At 42.2% G+C, this 24,237-nt stretch overlaps 1 protein-coding gene across 5 annotated transcripts in view; it reads right to left on the bottom strand.

The window, feature by feature from the left end:
- The window catches only part of LIMCH1 (LIM and calponin homology domains 1), a 172,409-nt gene extending 150,729 nt beyond the window's left edge, over positions 1–21,680 (bottom strand). For 2 of the 5 annotated variants that reach the window (XM_014261597.2, XM_014261606.2), the window contains exon 1: positions 21,385–21,679. In XM_014261597.2, coding sequence (XP_014117072.2) covers positions 21,385–21,480 — 96 coding nt within the window. In that variant the 5' untranslated portion in view covers positions 21,481–21,679. Of the gene's footprint in view, positions 1–20,788; positions 20,808–21,384 lie in introns of those variants that run through there. The other 3 variants (XM_088056096.1, XM_088056100.1, XM_088056097.1) reach the window with 3 other exon arrangements.
- Between the last annotated feature and the right edge of the window lie 2,557 nt (positions 21,681–24,237).

Genomic DNA, 24,237 nt, shown 5'->3' with positions numbered 1-24,237 from the left:
CACCGAAGCATCAAGAGTCTTAAATGTGCTATGCAAAAACAGCGCCTGGGGGCCTTATGAAAGCCAAGTTAGGTCAGAAATCTGCAAATGCCCCTGTTAGAAGATAAGCATGTTCCCATGTTCAGCAATGATGAGGAGGATCTTTGCTGCAGAGAGTTAAAAAAGAAAATCCAAACAGGCTATTTTCCAGGATGCCAGCCAAGTACAATGGAAAAGGATGCTGGCTGTGCTCAGACAGCCTCACCTCATAGCAAAGGCCATCTCTGAGGTCAGCCCTCAGAGAGACAGGTGGTCTTTTGGCTAAAGCTGAGGACCAGCCCACATCAGGTGTCACAAGCTGCCACCAGCTGTGTGAAGCTGATCACTGTCTTCATTCCTCAAACCTGAAGCCCTTAACTGAATGTAAGGGGGAGGGATGAAACGGGTGTCCTGCACCTACACATATTCAACACTGTGTACATGTCTAGATGGAATAAAACCCAGCTGAAGACTGACAATCAAAATCCTACTTCAGTCCCTGTGTGTCATCCTGACTCATAAATGCACGTGAACAGTTGTAAAATGAACTTCAACTCAGTTTGTCATAACATTGTTATGTTGAAATTCATTTTCCCCTGAAATAGAGATGGTGATCCTTCTCGTGCTGGCAGTCACAATAATCTCCACAGGAACTGAATTTACAGAACAAATTTAAACTTTAACACCATCTTGCCCAGGCAAAAATTAATATGCCAAGCAAATAGTTTACATAAAGCTCAGATATTCAGTTTATGTGAGACAACAATCTAGGTTTTGACAAAGCCAATGAAGAAAAAGTCTATCTGTAAAATTTTCATTCACTGCCTTTACTTAAGCACTGGAAAAAGAGCCCACCAAGTTCTTTAAGAGGTGGTAAGATATTACAAAGTTCTGAATCAACTTTGTTTACTCAAATCTATCACTAAGAGTTTCTTAGAAAAACTTTTTCTATGTGTATATGTCTGCTTGTTTATTTCCCCCCAATTTATATTTGTTTGCAGAATTTAGGGTCTCAGTAACATCTAATGAGTGAACTGAGTATCAATAAAACACCAATTTTTTTACTCAAAATGCTTGATGTTATCCTAATACCACATTAAACCAAACCACAACAGGACTTTTAAGAGTCATAAGACTCTCAGGCAAATGCTGTGAGACCCTATTCAGAGAAATTATGGGAAAAAAGGTATGAATGAGTCTGCAAAAAGATATCCTACTACCCAAAACTTCAACCCTCAAGCTTTAGAGTGACTAGATAAGCACTGGTAAATTGTGCTTGTCTTCCATAAGGCTTTCTGAAAGGGCACCCAAGAAAGCACTTGGGGAGTTAGCCAGCTGCCCACTGCCACCCTTTGCAGAATACACAGCCTGATTTTCAAAGGCGGTAAACTTACGGTGCTCACACGTAATTAAAGAATAGGAGCAACAAAAAAGCTCCAGATATGATTATCACACTTTTGCCAGCAGGATATAAGCACCTTCTTTACTTTATTTGAGGTTTTATCTAGAGACCCACAAGATAATGTCTGGATCAAATTAGTGCATCAGGCACACTCCAGCCTCAAAAATTCTCCTTTGGATTCATTCTAGCAGCTCCTCCCTTTACTTCACAGTCAGCTACTTTGGGAAAAAGGGTATATTTTCAGCTATCCAGAAGCCACCTGGACCTACAGGATTTAACATCAAAAGGCATTTTTCTTGGTGCCTGGTTATCAAGTGTCTGCCATACAACTTTCCCCATTCTCTTTGCCATCAACAGAAACCTGCACAAAGCTACCTTGTGCTAGAATCTCAAGTTTCTTCTCTTTTTCCACAAGAGACACTAGCTGCAAACATTTTCCCAGGGTTCCAGCCAAAACTTTTATTCTGCTTACCTGTGTCCCCATTTGGGAGCCTATCCTCCACTTCTACCCACTGTCATAGTGCAAGTATTGTTCTGAGAGATGATTTCATGCCAACACACCAAGAGAGACTTGTATGATGTAGACCCTGTGCTTCAAAGACAGACAGATCAGGTTTCCTTTCTGATCAACACTTATCTTGTAAAAATGGTAATAGGAGTCTTACAAATGGCATCCTAAAACTTAACTTAAATATATAGCTTTCTGATTCCCTGGAGCTTTTATATCAGATAAACCAGCTCATGTTACAGTGACAGCACAAAACCAGATGCAAGCTCCAAGCTTTTATCGTAACATTTAAAGGGTTACCGTGTCCTTTGCAAATAGACAAATTTCTTTAAAACCCAAAAGGTCCCCAAGGCATGAATGATTTCACCAAGATGAGCCAGAAATTTCGCTTCTACCTAAATGTGATACTATCACTTTGTTGTCCCTAGAGCCTTCCAAGCTACAGAGAAACATGACATCACTTGGACTGCATGGTTGGTGTGCCCATGTGCACATTTAAGATGCACTTTCTCTTTAATTCTCCCAGTTTCATGAAGAATCACCAGCTAGTGGGAGCTGAGCTTATTGATAGATATTTAATATCTAAAATAGATATTTTACAGCTGAAGAGTTGTATGAGACAGTGCTGTCCCTGCAACTGCATTGACCCTTCCAGGTTGTAACAGGACTCATACACGCTCAAAAAGTCCTATGCAGCGAAGAAAAGCAAAATATCCAACTACAGTTGTTTGGATTATTTTGTACCATACTCCTTTAGGGATCCTTTATTTTGACAAATACCCACTTTCTATGAACATTTAGCACATTAAGCTCAAAGCATTATTGTATTGTGGTTTATACCAGACATACCACTTAGGCTCTAAGTCATCCTACTTCTATGACACATAATTGGCTTATTGCTTACCAGTATTAAGTCAAATTTATTATGGTTCCTAGTCAAATTTATTATGCACCTTTAATTATAGTGCAGTCCCCAATATTACAGATAAATTCATTAATTTCTCCTTTAACCACTATAAAAAATGATATGCATTTATTTATAAATGTAGAAAACAGTCTTAGGCAGTTTTTACACCGCTTAGCTTGATCAAAATAAGAAAATGAAATTTGTAGATTTTAAAATTTAAAAATAAAGATCCCTACTTTAAATGTGCCAAAGACAGACATTTTAGATGCAGGAGAGTTCCAAATGAATACTATTAAATTATAATAATGGACATTGTGGGTATTATATCAACTATTTCCATTTGACTTTTCATTTTAGTTGCAGAAGTAACCTATGATGTTAGCAGATTAAAAATAAAGCAGATTTAGAAAAGCATAGCGATAGTAAGCAGATTCACTACCAGGACAAACTGGCAAAATAAACTCCCACAGCCTTTGTGACAGAAAAATTTTGATCTAATAACCTTCACATGTTGAATTTCAGCCAGAAATTCAGACAATCTGAATACCAAGGAACAGATGACACTACACAGTAGGACAGATATTATGGGCTGGCCTCCCCAGCCCTCTCTCCTACCATGTCTTTTTAAAACTCCTAATGTATGAGCTACTAATTCATCATGACTTCTTACTTCCAAAAAGTGATCATAAGCATGCAAAATGTGAAATGTATATAGCAAGCCAGAAAATTTGTGCTGGATAAGCTCTTTAATTGTCTTTATCCAGGGAGGTGAAGGCAGAAGATCTGCAATGTTAGTCAGAAAATTACAGCAGTTTATCATCTATTAGCAAGGGAAATAAGTCACTAGGGCTGTATCCTAATAAAATAAAGAAGGGTTTCCTAGCTAGGGGCATTTCAGCCCCACTTCTCTGTTAGAACAGCCCCAAGCCTTGGGATTCGACAGCACCCACCACACTGCTCCTTCATTTTGGCTGGTGCTTCGTTTAAAGCACACAGTCCAGTGAGGCAGGAGACTGAAGGAAGTGAGAAGACAGGAGAAAATGAAACTGCCTGAGAATGATTAAGAATAAAGAACTGATACTAAAACAAGACAAATTTATTGTTATTTCTATCACAGAAGACTGAGATTGAATGCCTTAGGGACCAGCATTTCAGGCAAGGACAATGATATTTCCTTGCCTGTATAATTTATATGTAGGCAGCAGAAGCAGGAAAGAATTGCAGAGGGTTGAAAAGATGATCTTAATATTTCAGCCAGCTACATGCTTGATCTGAGATCCGAGTACTGTCCTGGCTTATGCCACTGTATCCAGTGGTGTCACCAGTGCAATCAGTGATACCAAGATTCGATAGCTGATTGCTAGGCACACAAGGCTCGTTTGCTATGAGACCCATAGTGCCTCTATAATGCTACAGAATGCTAAGTACATGGCAGAGAATACAAGGTCTTAAGAGTCTCAAATTAGCATACAGTCTTGAATCAACTTCTCTGTACCACAATTCTGGTACTTAGAGTGAAGGCATGAAATAAGGTTCATGTTCACATAGAACTTTTTTTTGCAAAGATACTTTAGTGATGAGCACCACAAAAGTCTGAGAAAATGATTCCATCCTCGGAATTTGGTTTGAACTGCAAACAAAGAACATGGCATAGGGCTGCATGTTGAACAGTGAGTAGAAAATGAAACACTGAATAGCTGTTCATTGAAAGCTGTGCTATTCATTCTGTGCACTAAAGAGATACTCAGGAGAAACACAGCAGTGACCACGTATTTAATATGCATGCCCATGAAGGGGAGCTGAGCTTGCAAAGACAACACCATTGTGTTATTTTAGCAGGCCTGACCTTGCAAATTTCATCACGCTCTCCAAGACTGAAGACAGAAACATATTACTGAGATAATTCTTATTTCACTTGCATTTAGCATCTTCAGCAAAGTCAGGCTCTGAGATGCTGGGTGCCATATGAGGGGGATAAAAACTTGCCTGTTTTCCAAAGGAGAATACAGCACACCTCTTGATAATTTAACATTTTTAAGTTTGTACATGTGAGTCAGTCTAACAAATGCTGCAAGCAAAGGTCAAGAGAAGAAGTTCCAAAGGCAGTCAGACAAAGTATGATACGATGTATGATACAAGTTGAACAAAGTTCAAATGGAAAGTAGTAGTAAGAAAACAATTTTAAAAGCCCAGTGGGAGAAGGTGTGTTGTGGTCTCCTGAAGCCAAACAGTTTGCCTGTGCTCTAGTGGAGGCTAAACCTCCAGCATTAGCCCAGAAATATCCTATATATACAGGAAACCATCATTTGTATTAGTATTCTCTTGTCTTTTTACAAGCTCTGCAGTTCATGAGGGTGTTAAGCTGGATTTTCCAGTACAGTACAAAAGAAAGCTCTATTGGTGTAGAAAGTAAGGTATTCTTGGAGGAATGCACAGAGTCTTTCTCAGCTCTCTGCCAAATTATACCAACAGACTCCTGTGGCATTGGAAGCTATCATAATGGATTTTTTTTTTAAATAATGAATGTACTTAAAAATGCAAATAATTTTGTTTACAATTTGGAAGATGAAATTTACTTCTGCTACCTTAACTTGTGTGCTGAAGCCACAATGAAAGATAGAAAACTGACTAATGCCAAGTTACTCTTTAGTACATTAAATTTCTAATGCCAAGTTGCTCTTAGTGCATCAAATTTTTAATGTGAAATTATGTCTCCTGTAAAAATTTAGGTATATAATCCTGTGGTAACAAGAACTACCAAAAACCAGAAGGACTCATTCTATCTAAAGTTACAAAATTTACCCTAAAATCAGAGTGCTAGAAAACAAAACTAATTAGCATCTGGACTCAATAAGGAAATGAGACACTATCACCAAGGGTGAAAATATACAAAATATGGTCTTTCAAGACACACAATTATGAAATTTCCCAACCAGGAGCTAAACAACAAGATCATCTTGAGCTACAATCTTGACTCCAGTCTGGGCCACTTTCAAAGGCTATCAAATTCCAAGCAGTATTTGTAGTACAAGTATTGCACAGCAATCTTTGTAGTCTGCTTTATAAAAATGAAAATGGAAGCCAGCTGATGGGTGTTTGGGCACTGATGGGCTTTGGCTTTGTAGGGCAGGGCTGGCGGTTTTTTACTTTAACTGCAAAAACAACAAAGGCCCAGAAAGTTCTGTTCCACTCCCACCTCCAACAAGCTTAGCTGGATTGTCTGCTTGGTCTGCAGTGTGTCCCTAAAGCTGCCCTTGGGATAGCAAAGTACAACACAGTAGAAAGAGAAGGAATGGGATTTTAAATTATTTGGTCTTTGAGAGAAAGATGGATATATATAGATTGATTCTCTTGTTTTAAAAAAAAAAAAAGTATTTCTCATTACTTATCTAGTAAATCTTTCTGCTGATGATATTCAAAGAAGCAAGTAATTTTTGACAGTCTTGAGTTTAAAGAGGAGCCTTCTGATTATAGCCATCATATAAGGAATTTTATACTTTTTATACTATTTAACACTATTGTGTCCTTCCAAAGACAGAATTCCGTTGTGCCAATTCATACTCATGAACACACCTGCTTTTCCAAAGATTTAAAACTATAAATTGGGCTGGGATTCAGAATTAGTAGTGTCTTAAACCAAAGTCTAAAAATATAACACACATCAGCTGAACAGAGTGTTAGAAATTTATGTCCAGTTGAAAGGGACATCAGTCCTTTTACCTTTTTGTTGAAGACTTTGTTCTTTTTTATAATTAAAAGCACCTTTTTTTCCTTTCATGCCCATGAGTGCTCTCACCAGAATCACACCAAATTCATTCAACGCCCTCTGGTAGCAGGACAAATAGATGAGCCAAGGCAAAGGGTATAGATATGATAAAAAATTAAGGGGTTATCACAATTATTTCTAGAATTACACCAAAAGTTATAGATACAATATGTGAGTAGGTGGCACTAGATCTGAAATTGGATGCAAACCATGAGAGAGTAACACATAGGCTTAACATTCTCTTCATTACTCAGTCAATCCAAGGCCAGTAGGAAACATATTAGTAAAGAAACAGATGTTCTGAGAGCATGAGACCCAGTCATAGCTCTTCCTTTTACCTGCTTAGCAGCAATAAAGAAGCCTGCAGAGGGAAACAGCTTCTCCATCCAGTCTGGACCAGTGCCAGGATAAACTAAGCTACAGATCCAAAAGAGAACTGATCCTCTATTTTAATTACAGGAGGATTGCTTACATGTTAGCTTAAAACTGTAACTCTCAAAGCATAAGACAAGTTCCTATCAGGTGACTGCCAAGGAGCAGCGAAAGAAATGGCCATTCAAGCACCAAGTATCCGCAAAAAACAAAGCACTTGCCTGTAGCTACACCCAGCCCAACTGTGCTGGCCAAGAACCACTGCTGCCACCTCCTTGAGAGGTGAGGACATCAGGCTGAAAGGACACCACGTGTACCACCAGCACTGGCAGAAGGAGGTAGCACCAGTGTCATCATTGCAAGGACTCAGTGTTCCCAGGATCATGCTACCCCATGGGACCAAATCTGGAAACTACAGTAATCATCTTCAGAGAGTGAACAATGCAAAAAATGCTGAGTGACCTTGTTGCTCATGGACTTCACTCAGTGTTCCAGGAACAGTTGTATACAGCATCCCAAGCCCACCCATAGTACCTGTGTCACCTCAGGAAAAAGCAACTCTTACCAAAATCTGGCTTTTAAAGTTTTGGCTTGAAAATCTTGTGGGGAAGGGGAACAGGTGGAAAAATGAGGGTATTTATAGTAAATTTTTATTCTTTGCTCACAGGACAATTAAGCTGGAACTCCAAATATGAAGAAAGTAGGGCAAATTAAAATATTTAAGCACTGTGGAATTACTGGTTTAATGGTCTGCCAAATGACGGCACACTCCCAGCATAGAATCCTGGCTGCAGAAAGCCCTTAATCCCAATGAATAATTAACTGGGAATAATGTCAGCAAAACAGCTGTCAGGATGAGCTGCTGTTCAAGTTGACTAGAGGAACAGCTGCCTAGAGCTGGAAAGCAATGTGTTCAGCCCAACCTCAAAGCAAAACCAGAAGTTCACTCACTCAGGGCAACTCACTCTAGTCAGAATTGCTATCAAATATTTCCAGTAGAAAGAGCTACATCTTGCCTGCAACATGATCAGGGCCTGAGATCCCCACTCCAAACAGGACTTTGTGGGGAAATGGAGATTTTACAGTGGATTAGACATGCCTGATCTAGCTTATATTCTCTGAAGTGCATGTTACAGGGTGTGTTCTCTTGAAGCTCTTTATCCAGACTCTGTTAATTCTCATTTCTTCCCATCTCTTAACTAAATTTCTTAAATTTCTTTATTTCTGTGCAATTTTAGAAGAAAAACCTTGAAGTTATATGCACCAGGAGATGAAGATACAAGGGGCATGGATGACCAGCTGCACATCAATTACTCAAGAAAGCTCACAATAACCATCATCTTATATAAAGATTTTTTAAGCCCTTAAGGCACACAGGAGGCAGAGAGCTGGCAGAATCCTTGTGACAAATGCATCAAGTGAGTGCCTTTTGCCACCCATATTTCTGTGCATTAACAGATGGATTATTGGGAAGTCATTTACAGACCAAAAAAATCCCCCAACACTGCCCACACAAGAAGCAAGTAAAATGGTACAAAGCACTTCAGTCAAAAGCCACATTTTAAGTTAGATGGGCTGTTGATGAGCAAAAAAAGAAAAAGGCATTTTGCTTTACTAGTAATTCTTGTACTTGTAATTCTCCTAAATTGTATTAGTTCAAATATTCTGTCACTGCAATGGGAGTGAAAGAACAATAGTTACCCCAGTCCAGAAATTCCCAAACGTGCTCCTTCCTTCCAACAGCCTCATTAGACTTCTGGCAGGAAGAAATCATGGCTCTGAGGAGTAGGACAAGTGCACAGGTCAACACATGTGGCTTTCAGCTCAGTCTTTCACAAGATATTTTCATGGCAACCCATAAATGCAATTGGTTGTGGAAGACTCGTCAGACAGCAGCTCTGTTTGTCTCATGCCATTGTCCTAAGGAATTCTCCTGTGATACACCTCTGGACAACAAAGGACACAAATGTGCACATTTGAAGTGACCTTCTGCCCTTGCCAGCAGCTTTCTACACTGTAGAAGAGCCATTTTTCTAACTTGCTTTTTGTTGAAGAAATAAAAGCTTATTCTCAACAGAGAAGCAGCAGGAGTTTTTGACATGTGGAAGCATCTCAACTTTGTTGACTATATCACATCTGCTTCACCAACCATTTACAGCTTTCATGCTGCTGCAGTTCTAAGTTTAAAGCACTCTCCCTCCTCACCAAACATAAAAACAAGAGCTTATGTTCTGATCTCTTCATGTGTTTTTGTGTATGAAATGCTTATGTTTTCCCTCTCAATCCTACAAGAAAACCTTGACCTGGTTGAAGTTGCATGCACTGAGAGATGTTCACTGCTCACAGTTAATACTGACAGTCCTTTCTCCATGAGCACTTTTTCCAACAGCACCTATTTCCTGGGTGTACTGGAGACCAGGTCTAGCCAGGGGAAATCACTGCTTTGATGCTTCATGTCAGAGCTCCTCGTCGTGTGTAAAGCCTGCCCCGGCTGCTACTTGTGAAAATCAGCACCTTCTACTCACACAGCCCTGCATCCCAAGCATGCAATGATGGCATACTCCCCTTTCTCTACACAGAGACCCCCTTCATGGTCCTCCTCCTCTTGGGAGATGCCAAGAGACAGGAAAAAGGCAGAAAACAAAGGCTTTCAACACAGTTTGAGATTGCACCACTTCCAGCAAGTCTGCTCTGGCTTTGATCTATTGATTTGAAGGCCCTTAATGTGGGAAGCTGAAATGCATGTTTCTTCCACACTATTTATTAAAAAAAAAAAAAAAGAAAATAGAAAAAGAAAAAGAAAAAAAGAAAACTAACAAATATTGAGGGTGGATGTAAAAACCACAAATATCAGATCTGCCTATAACCAAAATATGCACTCAAGAGTTTTGGTTGAAATCCAAAAAATAAAAAGTGCAGAATCAAAGCTATTATTCAGCAGTGCAACAGCAGAGACACTAGAGAACTATAATGAATGGAAAATATTGGACCAAATCCTGCAAGCACTGGTAGACACGTCTTTTATTACATATTTTTATTATATCTGGAATGTCACCCAGAGCTACCCCTGTGAATTTTCATTTAATTGTCCCATAGCTGTCTAAAACAGTTTTGCTTACTTTCTCCTCTGAAGCTAATAACACAAAGCAAAATGAGTGAAAGGAATAAAGTTACAAAGCATTTAGTACTAAGATGCATTTTTAAATAAAAATAGGGATCTTTTCCTGTTTAGGGTACTCCAAGAAGGTTCTCCCACCAATTGCAGTGCATCCTTCATAAACTGCATATCATTCACAGATGTGTTTTGATGATTATAGTTGGAGGGCATGCATAGCAAGTGAACATCTGCAAATCTAACTGAGGATTGCTTCCTGGGAGAAAATAATTATTGAAAGATAAACAAGGGAGGTAAAATTACTGCAACTTCACCAGCTTTATTTTTAACACCCTGTGCTCCATTTATGTCTCCTCACAGGACGTATCTCACCCTTCTCTGTGCTGTGCCACTCTGAGAGTCTCTGGATGTCAGGAGCCCCAATGCAACAGGTGCCTCTGCTGGAAGCACCAGTCAGCCAAAAAGAGCCACCACCTCCACCCTGAGCAGTGGCCATGCACCTGGGCTGTCCTCAGAGCTCGGTGCAGCCCTGCCTGCAGCCCTTAGTGCCAGCAGGCAGAAGTTCCTGCCTCGGCAGAAAGTGCCCTTCAGCCCAGCACCCTCAGCAGAGCAGTGACATGGGCAGAGTGGCTCTAGTCTGAGGGAAGGAGAAAACAAGGTCCCAGAAAGACTGACATTCCGCATGTTGATAATTAAAGTGGTTTTGCTTGCCTTTGGAAGAGGAAAGATGTTTCTAATAAAGGATCATTAAACTTTGTTGATTTTTGGTTTTTAACATGTTATTCCAAAACTGAATGCCCCCATGTTGAAATAAAAGTTGGTTTTGGGACGGGGTAGGATATTAGGCTAAGGTTTTATCTAATTTCTCTTAACTCAGGCAAGATTCACCTATGTGGCTCATTGATTATGACACCTTATTTTCCCTGCAAGCATATTTTTTTCTGGAAAACAAATTATTTTCTTGACTATCTTTAATTGATCCAAACACTGTCAGAAAATGGACACTGCACATGATTATTTCTAAATCTGTAGCTTCCTTTTCCCAAACCACAACTTTAAAAAACAACTCATCAGAATCAGGAAAACAGAAAAAAAAAAAAATACTTACATTCCCTTTTTTATTTTTCTGTTTAGACTACATAGTTACATTTATGCCTCTGGTCTGAAAAAATTTCCAGAGTTGTTTTTGTTGCAGCAATATATGTGAGTTAGCCCACTGAAATGAATCACAACAATTGCACAGAAACAAAGCCAAGGGATTCATGGCTGAACATCCTGGCACACTGGGCATCCCTGCCTGCACCAGCCTGACAGAGACAAGGCATCCACTTCTGCCTCTTCTCATCCCTCCCCCTTTCCCAAACAGCCATAAAATGCTCACTGACAAGTAGCAGACTTCAGCTAACATACCATGACTAAACTGGAAAAAAAAGAAATTGGATAATACAAGCAAAATTTTCATCAAAGGCATGAAGTTAATATTCAAAACCAGGAATTCAGGGAAAAACATGGGGAAGAAGACTTCAATGCTTTTCCTCAGGCATGGAATCTTTCCTTCTCTGACAGCAGACTTAAAAAAAAATAATCTCTTAAGAATTTTCTAGATTAGTAAAGTAGACATTTGGCCAAAGGATTTTCAGTATTTGTTGGAGTGTCCAATACACCAATATCAGATATAAAATATGCACAAGAAATTAAATCATTATGAGTTTCATAGTTGCCTTGAATATTTTTGTGCAGGTGAAGACTGAAGTAAGAGGTTTGGATTTGGGAGTTATATTTGTTTCAAAACACACAGCAAGATCTCTAACCTCCACCAGAGCCACAACCTGCTGTGATACAGCAGCATAACTTTGCACATTTCATGGAGAACAGTGCTGGAAAAGCCTCACAAAGAGATTTTTAACCTCAAACCCCTGTCCTCTGAAGCCATGCAGGCATTCTGCTCCCACTTGAAGTCCATTATTTATGGGCATCAGCCTCTGCTTTTGCAAAAGCAAGGCTGTGTTTTTCAAGACAGAGCAACAGTTAAAACTCTTTGTGCCAGTCTGTGACCTGAATGCTCAACTACAAATTACTTTGAGTTTCTTTGCCTTCTGGCTTTATGGGAAGATCATTCAGAGCTTTTTCCTGCCACTCTGGAAGTACAAATGTCCCAAACTGGAAGACCGTACTTTTCTTCATCCTCAGTTCACAACTCCTCCTTCCAAAAGTCATGTCAAAGAATTCAGATGATGTAGTGCTATCAAGAATTATCAATAGTTTACATAAAGCCCTTGACCTGCATTTTTGTTGAATGTATGTATCAAAGCTAAAATAAATTTTTGGAACCCTTAATGTATTAATCTTTCCACAGATTTTGCTTCCTCATTGTTGGTGGGAAAAACCTGAAACACAGCAATGTATCTCTGAGGAACTGCAGGTAACAGCTTAATTTATTTTTTAAATGATACTGTAATCCACCCAGACATTTGATTGCTCCCAATTGCAACACTCTATGGAGATCTACCAACACCAAGAGGAAAGGAAACCAGAGGAAATATATTTACAGTATCAGGATCAGGTCTCCTTGGTTTTGTGCATTACATAGAGTACGTGCAGCCACTTCCCATACAGCTTGGAGGTAACTGAAGGGTCGGGATTCATCTGAAGACAGTGGAAAAGACAGATGGAGGTAGAGAGAATTGGGTGTTGGAACAGCATAAGAAAAAAAACATCAGAGAGAACTTTTCCTTTAACATTCTTCCTGGAACTCACAGTGGGGTCACAGATTGCAAAAATCCCTGTCTTATTTCCATCATGAACCAGGGATCATGCAGAACACCACTCTGTGAAGGAGCAATTAATGAAGAGCCTTTCTCTCTTACCAAACTCATTCATCCATTCAAAGCAGAATTAAAGAATTGCTTCCCCTGCCTCCACCATGCTGCTCCTTAGCCTGTGAAGTGCTCTGTGAATCACTGGCAATGATGCCAAAGCCAAGAAGCCACAGCACTATTATTTTTCAGAATCTTAGCTTGTCAAAGTTGATTTCAAAATCAAGCTGTCTTTGGTACTAGGCACGAGACCTCTGAACAGCCAAAACCAGCAAAATAGGGTTTCTCTTCAAAGGAGCAAATGAAGAGGATTTTCTTCTTTCCTCATCAAACAAAAATTCACTAGACTACTTTAAGTCAATTTTAACATCAGATGCAAGCTCTATTATTAACTCTGTTATTAAGCTAGACATTTTTCAAGGGTAAGCATTGCTAGCAATAATCATCATTTATGCATACAATTAAAGAAAACCCCCAGTCAGCAGTAGCAAGTTATACTGGAACTGAGCAAAGCTACTATCAAGGTAAAGGATTCTTATTAACAACTAATACCACAAACAAAAAGCCTCTTAAGGATTTAGCATCTAAATTTTCAAGAATTAAGCTTGCATGTCATCTTCTCAAGATCTGGAAAGGAAGGGAAATTTAAATTCCTTAATGGTCAATTATAAAAGTGCACAGTGAATTAAATAACAACAAAAAAAATTTTAAAATTCAACCAAGCCAAGGAAATTGGTCATTTTTACAGTTTCCTATAATAAAACAGGTTTAGCAAAAAATAGTTAGATTAGAAGCCAAACATATTTCACCCTGCCTTGATGAGTTTCTACAAAGAGAACTCAGTAGCATACCCTGAAGATGACTGCCATAAGTCAGAGCAGTATTGTTTTTGTACAAAGAAGGATCTTGCTTATATAAACAGGCTCTTCACTACAATAACACAAGTGGTCTATAAAGTAGCACTAAAAATAAAATTAAGTGATGCTTATTCACCCACTGTCAAGGAGTTATAGATGCACAGAATATTGAGGATGGTAGAGACTTCATAAAGCCTCTAGTCCGACCTCCTTCTATGTGCAAGGGTAGCTCTTGCATCTGACCACGCCATTCCCAGCTTTGTCCAGACAGGAACAAAACATTCCAGGGGTGGTGTTCTCCCAGCATCTCTGATCAACCTGCACCCATGTTCAGCTGGCTCATGGTGAAGAAACTTCTCCCTATATCAAGCCATAATCTTTCCTGGTTTAATTTATGACAATTGTCTCATTTTCCTGTCACATACCTCTGTGAAGTGCCTGGATCTGTCTTCTTAAAAACCTGCTCACAGTTTTTTTGTGATGCTGCTGCCATGTCCACACAAAGTCACCTCTCCTGAAGAAGCCCAGCTCCATCAAGCTCTCTCTCATGGCAAGTATCCCAGCCCAATTCAGCCTGGGGGCTCCCTGCTCCATTTCCTCTAGCTTATCAATGTCCTTCCCACACTCTGGGCTCCAAAACTGGGTGCAGTATTTCAAGAAGGGCCTAGCAGGTGCCAAATAGGAGCAAACAACCACTTCCATCACTACCAGCTCCGGAAGATCATGAAGGGGTAGGCTTTTCTGCTGCCAGAACACCGCAGGCTTGTTCCTAGCCTGTCTTCCCGCCGGCTTCCCCAGTCCTTTCCATCAGAGCTGCTGTCCCAGCAGGCAGTCCCCACCCTGTCCCAGGTACAGCAAATACTTCTATGCTGTTTATAAAACGCAAGGCACTAATAAGCAGGGATTTCTTCATTTTAAGCTGTGGAACATTACTGTTCTGTGTCCATTCTGACAAGGCTGTCTCAAGGACACAGGCTACAGCCCTGTCACCCATCTCAGTGATTAACATAGTTGGGAGAAGTTTCAGCAGTCAATTTTAATGTCATGTTCCTGGTGCCATAGTATTTGTTGTACTCATTGTGATTTGAGGGCCTGAGTGAGGCAAGTCTTCCTTCTTTAAGTGATAATATTGGATGGAGAAGGAGAAGGAGAAGGAGAAGGAGAAGGAGAAGGAGAAGGAGAAGGAGAAGGAGAAGGAGAAGGAGAAGGAGAAGGAGAAGGAGAAGGAGAAGGAGAAGGAGAAGGAGAAGGAGAAGGAGAAGGAGAAGGAGAAGGAGAAGGAGAAGGAGAAGGAGAAGGAGAAGGAGAAGGAGAAGGAGAAGGAGAAGGAGAAGGAGAAGGAGAAGGAGGAGAAGGAGGAGAAGGAGGAGAAGGAGGAGAAGGAGGAGAAGGAGGAGAAGGAGGAGAAGGAGGAGAAGGAGGAGAAGGAGGAGAAGGAGGAGAAGGAGGAGAAGGAGGAGAAGGAGGAGAAGGAGGAGAAGGAGGAGAAGGAGGAGAAGGAGGAGAAGGAGGAGAAGGAGGAGAAGGAGGAGAAGGAGGAGAAGGAGGAGAAGGAGGAGAAGGAGGAGAAGGAGGAGAAGGAGGAGAAGGAGGAGAAGGAGGAGAGAAAGCTTAGATCTTCATGGCGTGCATGCCAAAATGTTCATACCTTCCCCCATGCAGCTGTCCTTTTAAGTGACACTTTCACCCCATAAATGCCTTTTTCCATTAAAAAATTCGTTCTTCTTGGAATGTTTGCAGAAAATGAATGCACAGAATTTTTTACATATGGATGGAAAGCTCACAGACTGCTGGATTTTCCAAACAGAAGATAATGCAGTTTTTATAACCTGATAAATCAAAATATTTTAGAAGCTAGAAAATTCTGCTGAATCAACCTACTATATAAACTCCATACATGGAAAAGATTTCACCTTCCCTTCTGGAGGGCCAAAATTTGCCTTAAAAAGAAAACAATTTTAAAAATGTATTTACTAGCAGAACAAGCACAGTGACATTACATACCTGTGCTAGCAGGTCTCCACCACCAACTGCATAACAGCACCCCAGACTGGTGTTATGGTCAGATTTTTTACCTATTTTAAAATTTCAATACTGAAAGTAGAAATTAATTCAGGTTTGAGACAATTAACAGTTCAGTCCTGCATTTCCTGACATTATCCCTTCATCAAGAGTATTGTTGTTCTGATTATTTTCACCCCTGTGCCAAGCGCTACTTGTAACATGGCTTAAACAGATCTAATGACAAGGGAACTGGGTTTACATGTACAGCACAGGAGATCAGCTGCCAGGCAACTGGAGTGGAAAAAATTTCTAGAAGGTGGTAGTCTGACAGGGTCAGAGAGTTTGGGTGGGTTCTTCCACCACCATTAAATCAATTTAGCTCTCATTCTACCGAATGACTAACTGAGCCAGAATGAAGAGCATCCCATCTGTCCTGCCTGCAGTCCCTAAACGCTGCCCAGGAGGAGATGCAGAGATAGCAGTGAAGAATTCCTCTCTAAGTCCAGTCACTGTAATCACAGTAAAGTTACCCTGCATTCACATACATCTAGGGCCAGATATCAGCCACAAACCTTCTGACTCTTCATGGTTACCTTACAAATACTGCAGGAATGATTCTTTCTCGCCTATACTTCAGCTTGTCCACATGTCAGGCAAACTTGTCTAACACAATTGCATAGGCTTCTTCTAGTCTGAGAATACACTTGCTCACTTTAATGAATTTATTCCCAATACATTACATAAAGTGTATAGGTAAGACACTCTTGCAGCAGAAGAAAAAGAGCTAAAAAGAAAGAAAGACTGAGAAATTTGATCTGCAAACACTGCTTGGAGGCTCATTCAACTACTATTCTACAACATTTGATTAATAAAGCCACTCAGTTTTAGAGCTTCGTGCAACATTCTACACTTAAGTGGTTGTATTGAAATATTCTTGTAAAGCAGTTAAACTGAATTCTCTGGAAATGCTTGCTGGAGAAGACGTCTGTTGGATTTAATGTGTTCCTATCCAAATAATGGCATGACTGTAGTGGCACCCAAAAGTTCCAGTTTGACTATAGGCAGCACCATTCTAGGAACTGCGTCAATGTTCAAAGGAACTGGAGTCCGTATTCAAGGATTTTAGAATCAGCTTCACAGAAGGGCAGATGTCTACACATTTGGAAACAAAACTCCTGCAGGTCACTCGTATACTCAGTGAATCAGTCAGCTTCCCCAGTACATTTCACGAAAAAAAGCTTTATCCTTGGTGTTCTTCAAAGATCATGCTGCATTCCAAAGATCATACAAACAAACCCGTGTATTACTCAGGTTCCAGGCCACCGCTGCAGATACACCAAACAAGTCTTTCACCATCAGGAAAGACTCGCTCAATGAACTACCTTCAACTCCTTTTAAGTTACATTTTTGCAGTGGGAACCTCTTCTCTCTGGCTGAGAGAGACACCCTATAGAAACCTTGTTTCTAGACTGCTGCCTCAAGCAAATCACATGGAGTCTGTTTGCCCGAGTCTCTTCCCTGAATTGGTGTCTCTCATAGTCTTCCATAGAGAAGGTAGTGCAGGAGTGGCCAACCTATTCTGCTGTATGTTGTGACATGTCCAGAGCCACTAGGGAATGGACATAGTCCTACAGCTTCTACCAGAAGCAGCACCACAGTTACCAACTTAAAACACCACTTTAAATACACAAATCTAAAAGGTGATTTACTAGAAGGCAAAAAGAGGCCACAAAACACCCAAAAAACTTCTCTGGCTGGCAAATTTCTCCATAACACAAGAATTCTCATGGGGAATGTATATAGGAAAAAAGCAGCAGATTATTAGAGGTTGATGGTGTTTAGCTTGCACACATCTAGAGGGAATGATAAAGTCCGGTCATAATGGACAGAAAAACACAACCTGTTTATTATTGCCATACAACTATAAATGAAGTATTCTTATCAGCTGGCAAAGTTTCTAAGGAATATAAATCTATGGAAAAGCCATCTCTAATTGAACCAAGTCTCAGCAACGAGGAGAGAGCATATTAATGAGGCAAGGCTAGGAGGCACGATAAGGAGATAACAACACCCTTAGGAGTTACACCAGTATTAAATGTGACTTTATTACCGTATTTTTCTCCTATGAGTCTTTACAGCAAGAATAACTCTGTTTATACAGATGTTCTTTCAACCACCAGCTATTCCAGATTAAACACACATATGGAGAACTTTGGTATTTTAAGATTACAGGCCATCAGATTAAATTAGATTTGTTATTTTGCTGCAATATGCCACTAGGCTTTACAAGGTTGATATACTCTTTCAGTGAAACTGAGATGCGTTAATTGAAATGAGATACCACACCTTTAATAATGCAGACTGATGTAGCTCTCTCACAGGGTTTTTCATTCAGTGTCTCTATTTTAATTCCTCTGAGTGCTACTAATAAGGTGCATTTTATCATTAAGAGGGCATTCTTCACTTAAGTAGTACATGCCAAGCTAAACTAAAATAATGGACTAGTTTGCTGTTACAAGAGGGATGCACAGTTGCTATTTAGGAAAAATTAAGAAAGCCTGAACTCTGGTTTCCTACCCAAAGAGACTCATGATCAAAACTCCACAGAATTCCAAAATCCCACCTTCTGCAACAGAGACAGAGACCAAATCTATTACCATTTGAAATACTCTCTTACAAAACACAGATTGTTAAAAATCTAAGCAGCCTCAGCAGTAAGTCAGAGCTCTGGCCATTTTCCCTGCTCAGGTGAACACCTCAGTGCTACTGGGTCAGAGCTCCAGGGAGAGGCAAGAGGATTCATACAAGAAACCACCAAACTTTAGTGTAATTTAGACCACCCTACACTGCAGCATCCAGATTAAAGTAATGCTAGCAGAGAAAAAGGAAGGCACCCAGAAAGACCATCTCTGGTGAGAGGTGACAGACCCAAGGAGTAAAGACAAGACCCTTAAGACTTCTCAAGTAGTGGAATGGAAGTTCCTTGATCCTTGCAGATCTAAACATTCATCACCTAATGTCTTGGCTGCCTGTTCACAAGAAGAGAAGCCTCCCTTTCCAGTTCCACCACAGGAGAAATGTACTGCAGACCAGAGGGTGGATTTCTGCAGCCCTACAACAATAGTGACAGCACTCACACAAGGGTTTAAACTGGATGAGAATCAAACAAGCAAGTCACACAACTTAACTGTTAGAAATAAAAATGCACAGTAAACTGAGAGAGTTTTCAATCTGTCCATTTCTAATTTAATTTCCTTGTATGGCACTATTTTACAGCCTAAGACAGGTTTTAAGCTGTTTTACACTGTCTCACTAGCCTGCCTGCTCTGTACTACAGGTTCAATAGCCCTCCTTGCAAACATAATTTCTTTTATTTTCATTTGAGAGAGATGCAATTTTAAATGGTCAGAAGGGAGTTGGAAGCCACAATACACTGGACATTTGCTAACATCTCTAGACCAGAGAATAAACTTGTGAAAGACAAGTACAGAGCCAGCTGAAGCAGATGGACTTAGTAGCCAGACACAGCATGACCCTCATTTCTGCTTTTCATGCAAATTGATAGGGCTTGGCACACTGGAAGTGTTTACCACTTCCTATTTTTTATTTTATTTCTTTTTAAGACATTGCTTTTCAATAACTTTGTACTAGAATATCAAGTTCTGCATCATTCAGTCAGTTCAAATCATCCGGATTTAGAAGGGAGAATGCTGACCAGATTTTTGGAAGAGGTAATAACCTTCATGCTCCAGAGCTTAAACCAAACTGGGATTAAAAGGAAATACAATGTGTTAGGCAAATTAAGCCACATTTGCTTCACTGGCAGCTTCTTCCTTCTTTCTCTTAGTGGGAGCATCAACTTTGGGCATGGCTGGAAAGGCAGATGCTTCCCTCTCACACCACAGCCGTGGCAATGCTCCAGGCTCCTGACACATTCCCCTCAGGCAAGGGGAGGGTTGCAAAATTAACTGTACATTACAGTTCTGTTGTTCATGCATCAAGCAGATGATGCTTTAAAAAGCGGAGGAAGCACAAGAAGTTATTGACAGCTTCCCCTGCACACATGGAAATCTTGGGCTTGCATTGAGGACAAAGAACTTAAAGAGCCCTCCTGCTCTGTTCACCAGGGCCTGCGTGGCACAAGAGACACACATGAGACCTCCTGCCACAGTGAACTGTGGAATAAAATGATCAAGAGAGAAGTTTCTGCCTGAGCCACAAGGTTCTGTTCTAATACTGGAAGACTTATAGTCCATTAATTAGTATTGTGCCTGGAGTGGCTGATGACAGCTTTGTTATCTACAGAGAAGTGCTTCACCATTGAGTTCTTTGACCTCATTGGCAGTCAGTAGGACTCATGGTCACAAGGTATTTTTATGCCATATGTATGATGGAGTCACGTGCCTCTTTGCTTTGGTCCTCTGTCATAAAGAAGGCTATACAGAAACTGCTGTATTCATCTTCCCAAGGCAAATGGTGTTTATGTGCACTTCACTTTTCCAAGCTGCATGGTCACCTTTCCTTGACACAAAAACCCTCCTTTTCACATTCATCGTGGTTCCTCTGCTTCTGGTCCTACACCAGCCAGATTCATGTCATGTCAGGGCCAATTCCCTGAAGACTGACACAGCATTACTTTTCCAATTGACACTGGAGTAAAACACCACAGTCTGAAATTCCCAGGGCTTCAACAGAATCTTAAAGTCACAACGATTTTTACAACCTTTTGCCTAGTCACTTTCAGAAAAGAGAATCCACTGAGGCTTTCTGAAATCTGCAGATTAAATTCAAAGCCCACAGCTGAAGGGAGCAGCTACCCTGGTATCTGGATTTATGCCACCTTCACGCATGTTCTGTACCGGAAATCAGATGGAGAGCTATTTTAAGCATCTCTATTGGCACATGCCAAAATATTTAACTATTAAATTTATCCCACCACCTGCCCATCTTTCCGTTTTACTGCGCTAGCAAACAGCAAGCACATCTATTTTATCTGCCCTGCTTGAACAGCCAGACTAAATACCTCTCCTTGGTCGGCTGAGGGACGGGAACAGGGGCAGCAGGGCTGTCCTCGGCCTCGCAGCGGTGACGGCCCGCCCCTCCGAGCACTGCGGAGCGCTACCTGCGCGGCCGCCAGGCCGGCCGAGGCCGCGGGGAGCCGGCGGGGCGCGGGGCCGGAGCTTTCCCGGCGGGGCGGGGGCCCCTGGCCGTCCCCCGGAGCCCCGCGGGGACGGGGCAGCGTCCGCTCCGTAGCTCCGCGCACCTGCCCCGCTCATGTTTACGGCTGTCCCGTTCATCCCAGCGCCGGGGGCGGGGAGGGGAAATGCGATTAGCAGATTAAGTTTGGAAGAGACGGAAGGGGGGCGGGGGCCCATCCAAAGGCGCGCACCCTGCGAGGGGGCTGAGTGGGGGCTCGGTCAGCCCCGGCTGCTTTCCCCGCAGCGATGAAAGCTGAGGAGAGCGGCGGGGAGGCCGGGATGGAGATCAGCGTGGAATAAAACGCCTACAGTCCCCGGGGGGACAGCGACCGGGGGGCGGGGAAGGGAAAGGACACCGGGTTGCTCCCGGGGCGTCCCCGATGGGTCAGGAGCCCGCACCCCTGCCATCCCGCGGGCTTACCTCGATCCACTTCTGAGCCTCGGTGAAGGCCAGTTCAGGCTGGGGGGGCTCGGGAGGAGGCTGAACCTCTCCCAGCTCCAGCCCAGGACTGGCCATCTGCAGGGCCCCGGCGCGCCGCTGCTGCGGCGGGGAAGAAGCCAGGCACCGAGTCGCCAGCCCGGGGTGAACCGCGGCCGCAGCGAGGGGAAGCCGGAGGCCGCTGCCTGTCTCTCCCTGCCTCTCCCTGCCTCTCACTGCTCGCAGCCGCCGGGGCGGGAGCCGGGGGCGGGGGCGCTCCGCAGCCCGGCTGGCTGCAGCTCGCCTGCGGTAACCTCTCTCCGCCGGTGCCCCGTCCGTCCGCCCGCCCTGCCGGCTCGGTCCTCCCTCGCCTGCCGCCCCGCCCGCCCCGCCGGCGGAGCGGAGCTGCGCTGCGCTGTCCTGAGCTGCCAGCTAAAAATAAAACAGACGGGCGAAGCCGCTTTGCCTTCAGCCCATGCAAATGCCCGCGCCGCCGCCTCCCCGCCGCGAGCATCGCATCGCGGGCGGCGCTGCGACCGGGGGGAGAGTGGGCGGGGGACGCGGGACCCCGCGTGGGGACGGGGACCGTGATGCCAAGGCAATCCCCGCTTGGGGAAGAGCCGCTCCCCTCAGCCCGCTGCTCCCGGGGGAGGGGACGCTCTATGGCGAGGCAGTGCACCCCCTGCTTTGGGGGGCAGCCGGTCCCCCACCCTCAGCTCTCGGAGGGCACCGAGCCGCGCACGGTGAATTCCTGTTTGCGGCTGCTGCCTTAAACACCTCATTAATCGATGCTGCTACGCGGAGCGCCCCAGCATCTCCATCCCCGCGGCGGGAAAGCGCGCTGCTCCTCGCCAGTCCCTCACACACCTGCCTGGGGACCGGGGGCTTCTGCACCAGGAGCGGAGCACGGCAGCTGCCTCTGGCGGCACTGCGGAACATCTCGGGCTGCTGAGGGGCGACACTGGCCTTGCAAAAACGCGTGAGGGTCAGCACAGGGCCGGAGTGCGTTAACCTTCCTTGAAAAGGGGAGCAGGCATCAAGGTGTGCTTAAAAATATACACCATGGGTGAATACTTCCCGTTTTTCTCTTCATGTAGAGGAAGAAATCCAACTCTGTCCTGCAGAGACTTGCGTGCCTAACCTACATAGTGCGAGTAGTCCTGACTCAAACAGATGCTTTTAAGCCTAAGATTAAGCACAGAAGTTTCTAGAAACAGAAAGAATTTTTTTCTTCACTAGGCCTTTTAAAAGACAAATCCTAAAAATCTCCTCTCACGAGTGTTCAAAAGATGAGCCAAAGTTACTCACTCATATTTCTGCAAGCACAGAAAGGCATCTGTGTGCTGGAAATGCAGGTGTGTGAACCTTAACCCCTACTACTAAAGCTTTTTTGAAAGGGGTCATAACTGGCCACTTCTTCAGCTTTTGACAGGTGTCAGCAAGTTTTGACAACAAGCAAACTCTAGGATCTACTTTTCAACATGCCCTTAGTTTGGGCCTTATTTCCCCTCAGTTCAATGGTTGGGGTTTTGAATCTTGTTTATTTTGATAATCAACAAAAATTACCAACTCTTAAAATATAAATATACCACAAAAGTGCATATATTTAACTCTGTTTCCATTCCAGGAATGTGTCCTTATTGTTCATTACCTTTTTTTTTGGTCTTTGTTTATTGCTTCAAATATGCTGGAGTAACAAAGGGCCTAAAACAGGATATAAGGTTTATAGGGATTTTTCTGAGAACTGCAATTAGACAAAATCTAGATTATGGGTAATCTAATCTCAAATATTTAAAGATAAATAATAAGTGTATTTTGAAATACTTATGCTAACATTCTATTTTCTGATTCTTGTAATATTTAAATACCATTGATGTTTATCAGACAACAATTAGATTCATTCTCCCGGGGCAGTGAGAAACTAACAATTTAAAATAATTATCCTACCTTCTTTTTTTTTTTTTTTTTTTTTTTTGGTACTGTGGAATTTCAAATGCATGATTTTCCTGTCTGGTGATCTCAACATCACCTCTTGGAGAACTAGAAGAGCTGGATTGGGCTGAGGTGAGCATCATACCACACAGAGCAGCATTCAAAACATAGACCATCACCCTAGACCTGGTCTAGAAGTGAGGGATGGACATTCATTTCCCATTTATACAGTCAATTTTCATGGATCATTAAAGAAAATGTGCTCAGATATACACTTCTATTTATATGCTTACAGTCAAGCACACACAACTTTTTAAATTTATTGAATCCCCACAGCAGCACATGGATATAGAGTTAGTGCCATCTTTAAAGAGCCCTGTTAGGCATTTAGGAGTGCAAAAGACACTCTGACTGGCAGTAGGAATCTGGCCACTTCTTTTCTAATCCTAATCCTGAACCAGCTTCTCATTCGGTCAAGTACAAGGCAGCATCCCTACCTCCCTGTTCCCATGGAAACACACTTCTAGCATCAGCCCAGCTTGCTTTTTTTTCAAATCACCATCTGCCTGGGGAGTTGCAGTGCTTGCTCTAAGCCCCTTGAATACCAGTCACAGGTTTTTCAATGATTACCCTTTCCTTATTACAACCACCCTGGCAATTGCAGAAGACAATATATGAAAAATAGAATGTTATGAACTCCAACAAGGTTTTTCTAAGGTCGCTCAGTTGCTCCTAAACATAAACATTGCTAGAAACTCAGTGGTGGAATTTGTAGCAGCAAAAAAATAGATTTTTTTCTTGAAGTTCTTTTCAAAATTCTCTCATTTACAAGCAAGTGCTTCAGTATGACTTCTTCTTTTTTCTTTCCAGAAAATAACTCAAGCTGGCACTTCATCAATCCTTACCAACACACTCTTATCTCTG

Source organism: Pseudopodoces humilis, chromosome 6 (genome assembly GCF_049639895.1).
Source record: "Pseudopodoces humilis isolate 2021_Gansu_Grassland_sample_001 chromosome 6, ASM4963989v1, whole genome shotgun sequence".
Classification (NCBI taxonomy): domain Eukaryota; kingdom Metazoa; phylum Chordata; class Aves; order Passeriformes; family Paridae; genus Pseudopodoces; species Pseudopodoces humilis.
Note: the sequence above shows the minus strand (reverse complement) of the source record. Positions and strands in the feature narration are given on the sequence as shown.